The sequence below is a fragment of the Mercurialis annua genome, linkage group LG1-X (genome assembly GCF_937616625.2).
Source record: "Mercurialis annua linkage group LG1-X, ddMerAnnu1.2, whole genome shotgun sequence".
Classification (NCBI taxonomy): Eukaryota; Viridiplantae; Streptophyta; class Magnoliopsida; order Malpighiales; family Euphorbiaceae; genus Mercurialis; species Mercurialis annua.
In genome coordinates this window covers 10,840,361-10,846,135 of record NC_065570.1, presented here as the reverse complement: position 1 = coordinate 10,846,135, position 5,775 = coordinate 10,840,361, and the positions used below count along the sequence as shown (strand labels likewise).

Sequence of the window (5,775 nt, the reverse complement as noted above, 5' to 3'; positions counted from 1 at the left end):
TATTCTATTTCCATCCATTTGATTATTGGTCCATGCAAAGAAACACCCAGTACTTCTAAGCTCAAACAGGTGAGCAGCTGTAACACAATCCATTCGCTCTTTAGAATGGTTTATGTCCAGATCACTACCACCACATTTGTCATTCTCACCCATGATGGCATTGATATCACTCTAAATAGGCCGAGGACTATTGCTACTAGAGTAGATGGAGATAATGTCTTGCCATAGTTTTTGTCTATCGTGCAGCTGATTTGCACCATAGATAACTGTCCAGGTGAAATTAACCCCTTCTATTTCAACATTACAATGAATTAATTGACTAGTAACTCTGATAACTTCATTACTTTATTTTTGTCATACATAATCCAAATCTTCCCAATATCACTGTGTTCATAATTATCAATCAAATTCTATCCCTCCATCTTAACATTCTTCCAAACTTTCTCTTTATTATTCTGTCTAACTCTCGTCTCTAAAATACCAGCTAAAACAATGTTATTTTTGACAAACACGCGATATACCTCAGCTTGTTTTAAGAGATCATTCATTCCTTTAATATTACAGCTTAGCAGATTCATTTCCCCCTATCTAAAGTCTTAATAAGCCTTTTAGGTTTATCAATTTCTCTATATAAGATAGGGTTTCTAACACTTATACCTCTTTCTTTGCTTGTTTGTCTCTGGCTCCCCTATATGTTAGGCCCCTTTCTAGTAATCTTGTTATGCTGCTTTCTACTGGTTACCAGCTGGAATCCATCCTCAAGAATAGCAGTAGATTTGGGGGATCTAAAGCAGCTATTAACAGGCTCAGCAACTTTTTCAGTCACCTTGTCTATCTCCTTCTCCTCTTTCTCATGGAATGCTTTCTTCAAGAACATTTTCCATTGTCTTTTTAATTATCTCCACAACTTCATTAGTAGTTTTTTTATCCTGACTTGCTGCTGCTCACAATTTCTCCATCCTAACTTCTTGTAGGAACTGCAAAGTACATGTTCACATTCGTAGTCAACCATTTAATTGGATTGATTCCCCTCGTCATCTTCAATCAACACCGCATCTGGAAATATGTATTTAATTTTCATTTCAATGAGAACCCTTGCATAAGACAATCTACTCTTATCTCTTGTGCATCTATCAGCAAAAAGTGGTTTCCCAAGTGTGCTAGCTATCGAACTTAGAGATTTTGGATTCCAGAATTCCCATGGGAGCATAGGGAATTTGACCCACACTGGAATTGAGGCTATGTATTCTATATCAAAACTCATCTTCCTAGTTCACTCTTGAAGGAGCAGTGGATGTCTATCAAAGGTAATAGGGCCATCTGTCATAGCTTCCCTCTTCCCTTTCTCATTCTCAAACATAAACGCAAACAGGTTTGGCTTAATTTGATAAAAATAAATTAACCCTATCTTCCCCCATCTATTCTTAATGGAACTTTGTAATTTGTAAAACTTTGGAGTCAATCCATACACACATCCAAGGATAGTATTCTTCCATCTATCCACTTCTTTCAGGGAATCTTCTTCATGAATCTTTGCTATACGGATCCCATTAGGGACTAACGGAGGAACATATTTTAGGGCACACTGTGGGTCTTTCTGTCTATCGGATCTTAAGAGATCTGCCCATTCTCTATCCCTTTTTATCATTCCAGGAGGTTGTTCTTTCTTTTCAACTTGAACTTTATCGACATTAGACTCACCCAAGATTGGATGTTCTTCAGTAACTTTCTCTATGAATTCATTCTCACTATGAACTAATTCTTCCTTGGACACTTAAGTAATGATATGTTGTATTGCCTTTGATTTCGTATTAGGTTTCTTACTCTGCTTCTTAGCCATGGAGACAGTGTATGATAGCAGGATGCTATCTTGCACTGAGAGAAAACCAGAGAGAGAAAACCATTTGGATTTGTGCCAAATTGAGCGGGTAAAATGAACCTTTTTTTTTTGTAAGATTGTGATGTCTTTTTATTTAATTAGGTTAATTACTTATATAACAATCCTTAAAAAAACTCATCCAAAATCATAAAAATAATAAAAACAATCACTTCGAAAACAGTTATGCAATCAAAGACCTTGTGTTAAATAATGCCTCCGCAGACATATGCAATGATCCGGCTACTGCTTCTAAACTAATTTATTCCACACAATGTCGACACTTAATGTTGACTTCTCCTCTCTATCTTAAACTCTCTTCACTTCATGCCTTGAATTTCCTATGTTTTGTGTATTAGTGTCGACATTCTACATCACTTTTACAAATAAATAGTGTATTTTTCTTGTTACTGATACAAATTAGTTTTCAGCTATCAATGTGAATAAAAAAATGGTTATTATGACTCATTATTTACTCGTCATTATTATTTTCTAGCCCTAATAATAATGCTTATAAGATTAACACACCTTTTGGTGATAACAGAATCATAATTATGTACCCATTTTCAATCAAATTATTTAATATAGAAATATAGAATAGAAGAAAAAATCACATTACCTTTTCATATACGCATATAATTTCTCAAATTCTTTGTGTTTTTATTGTTATAATCACAGTCATGAACAAATTTCTATTATTTTTCTTCTGTTTTCTTCTAATTATACCATCTCGTGTTCATGGTGAATGCACGTGTGATTCTGAAGATCTATCCGACATAGATAAATCTGCAGCTCTAAAGTATAAACTTGTAGCTATAGCTTCAATTCTTGTTGCCGGTGCAATTGGTGTTTGTCTGCCGATGCTCGGTAGAATCATCTCGGCTTTACGACCGGAAAATGATATTTTCTTTATAATCAAGTCATTCGCGGCTGGTGTAATTTTAGCAACCGGGTTTGTTCATATACTTCCCGATGCTTTTGATAATTTATCGTTTGCTTGTCTCAACGAAAAACCCTGGGGAAAGTTTCCGTTTTCGGGGTTTATAGCAATGGTGTCGGCCATTGGAACTTTGATGGTTGATACTTGCGCTACCTCGTATTTTGGCAAATCTAGTATTAGCAAAGGATCTGTAGCTGCTGTTACTACTCATGAAGATGAAGAGGATGCTCATGTTCATACTCATGCAACTCATGGACATTCTCATGGTGCAGTTTTGGGAGATAATTTTGGTGCATCTGAGCTCCTTAGACATCGAGTTATTTCTCAGGTTGTCATTTCTCCTATTCTCTTGTTCTGAATATATCTAAATATAATTAACTATTTCTGGAGTTACTTAACTGTAACTTTTTACATTCGATTAATATTAGTTAGTGATCCGGCTCAATGTGGTTACTAAATTATAAAACGATTACCGAATTTTTTTTTTTTACAAAACGGAACCGAATTATAGTTGTGAACAAGATAAACATGTATAATCAAAAAGCAAGTTGGAATCGTTTTGTAGAAAAGCTTTAAAAATATTTTGTAACTTTTTATAATTGGATAATTGTTTTATAAAAAAAGCTAAAGTCCTGTAACTCTTTTGTAATGTTTATATATATATAATTCGGTTACCGTTTCTTAAAAATCTTACAATCAATAACCATAAAAATATTTAAACAATAAATAATTTACAGGCCAAACTTCACAAAGTTTGCTTTATCTAATTATTGTTTTTTTTTTTTTTGTAAATGTAATATATTCACTTATAAAAGCTGATTTTATTTGGATGAACTATAAATATAGGTTTTGGAGTTGGGGATCGTGGTGCACTCAGTAATAATAGGAATTTCATTAGGAGCATCTGAGAGTCCAAAAACAATAAGGCCGTTGCTTGCTGCATTGACTTTTCATCAGTTCTTTGAGGGTATGGGACTTGGTGGCTGCATTTTTCAGGTAAATTAGTTTATCAACAATATCTTATCTCTATACATAACGTAGCTATAAGACTTTCTATTTTATTACATCCCTAAAATAATAATTTTATTCACTTAACTCTCTGACCTTTTGAACTTATTGTCATATGATAATATAAATTATAAAATTATTAATGTTCTACTCTTAGTTTCGAGTTTATTATACGGAAATATCAATTCTTCTGATCACAATAGATATTTTAAAATTATTAATTTTCTACTCTTAGATGTCGACATTTCAAGAGTTCTTTTATATGTTAATATAAAATTATTTTTCTCTGCTTTTAGCTGTGGATTATTTTTGAGTTTATTACAAGCTTAATCATTTGAAAGTACTATACCTTTTTTAACTTTTTTTCATTTATATCTCAAACTTATAAAACTAGTAGTTTTATCTTATTTTTCAATTTTCAGTTTAAACCCATTTTCTAAATTGTAGTTTTTCACTTGATTTTTTTTTTTCAATATATCCTTCATTTGACACGTAATTTAAATAAATCTAAATGTTTTAAAAATAATAAAAAATCAAGACTATGTTAAATATGAAAGACATATTTAGACTTTCTTCCAAATGAAAATACCTCTGATTCCAAAAAATAGAAAGTGAAAATTGAGAAATAGAGTAAAATTGACAATGTTATATATAAATGAAAAATTCGAAAAAGTGGGAAATTTTTTAACGATTAACCTTGATTAAATGGCATTATTAACTTACTTCATTTAGCCGTCGATATTTGGAACTTATGATATAGCTATATGCCCTAATTGTTGAAGGAGTTTTTAATTCAGCAGCAGCTGGGATTTTAGTGTACATGGCTTTGGTAGATCTTCTTGCTGCTGATTTCATGAACCCTAAAGTTCAAGCCAGTTCTAAACTTCAACTTGGTGTTAATATTTCTCTTCTTCTTGGAGCTGGCTGCATGTCTCTCTTGGCCAAATGGGCTTAGTTTTTTTATTTATTTATTTTCTGATTCATGTTTATCAGATTATAAATAAGTTAGTTTGATTTTTTTCCTTCTTTTGTGTGAATATTTTGAACTGATGTAAACAAGAAAAATAAACTGCATGAATTTTCAATGATGGAATAGAAGAATCTCTTTTTGGGATATTTTTGTTTGCATTATGTCGATGTCAATCAGATAATACGCCTCACTCACTAAAAGAAGACTTATTGAACTCGCACAGATTTATTAATATATATTCTGTGTTTCTATCTTTTTTTTACTCATTTATTGGGTTTTTATTCTATTTTAATTGTTTGAAAGCTTAAAAATAAACTAGTATAGTAATAATCAGTCTGGTTGACTATATTTTTATTATTATTTTATTGAATATTCTCTAAATTATATAATTGCAAAATTGTTGATATCTGCCCATAATTTTAGTCCGTTTATTTAATGTGTTACGTTTTTAAAATTATATCATATTTACAATCATCTTTTCGACCTTTTTTAAATATACCGATAATCAATTTGAATCTGATATAATGCAGTAAGGGTTAATTTCATATAAAATCACCAACTTTATACGTTTTTTCATTTTAATCACGTTCTTAAAAAGTGTCAAATAAAATCACCACCTTTCATTTTTTTGCAAATTTATCATTGATGAGTAAAATTTGATGTCTTTTTCCTTTCAAATAAATATTTTAATTTGACTAATGCCCTATTAACACACAAAATACATTCATATTACTCTTTTCTTGTTGATTTTGGTTGTCACCGAATTTTCACATTCGTGATAGATTTGCAAAAAAATAAAAGGTGGTAATTTTATATGGAATTAACCCATAATATTCGTCTATACGCATAATATAAATCTTACGTGGCGTATATCACATTACACTGTAACTCCAAATCGATTGATAGTATATTTAAAAAAGGACAAAAAAATGGTGATAAATATAGCACTAATTTTTTTTTTGACTATGAAGTGTCTTGAAC

The 5,775-nt window shown here is 31.2% G+C and overlaps 1 protein-coding gene across 3 annotated transcripts; it reads left to right on the top strand.

Moving 5' to 3' along the window:
* The first annotated feature begins 2,446 nt into the window (after window positions 1–2,446).
* On the top strand, window positions 2,447–4,940 carry LOC130014735 (zinc transporter 1-like). 3 transcript variants are annotated; one of them, XM_056104410.1, is made up of 3 exons: window positions 2,447–3,144; window positions 3,663–3,812; window positions 4,622–4,940. In XM_056104410.1, exons 1-3 carry the CDS (start codon window positions 2,557–2,559, stop codon window positions 4,637–4,639), a joined length of 756 nt encoding a protein of 251 aa, XP_055960385.1. In that variant the 5' UTR covers window positions 2,447–2,556; the 3' UTR covers window positions 4,640–4,940. The 3 variants fall into 3 exon arrangements, with proteins under 3 accessions (XP_055960385.1, XP_055960384.1, XP_055960386.1); XM_056104409.1 differs by having other exon boundaries at window positions 4,607–4,940; XM_056104411.1 differs by having other exon boundaries at window positions 2,448–3,144; window positions 4,625–4,940.
* Window positions 4,941–5,775: the final 835 nt, after the last annotated feature.

What these genes read in the sequence shown, in the direction of transcription:
- LOC130014735 (XM_056104409.1), top strand. Translation starts at nt 2,557, where the DNA reads ATGAACAAATTTCTATTATTTTTCTTCTGTTTTCTTCTAATTATACCA. An exon ending in GACATCGAGTTATTTCTCAG is followed by an intron (nt 3,145 to 3,662) that starts GTTGTCATTTCT and finishes CTATAAATATAG; the next exon opens with GTTTTGGAGTTGGGGATCGT. An exon ending in TTGGTGGCTGCATTTTTCAG is followed by an intron (nt 3,813 to 4,606) that starts GTAAATTAGTTT and finishes TAATTGTTGAAG; the next exon opens with GAGTTTTTAATTCAGCAGCA.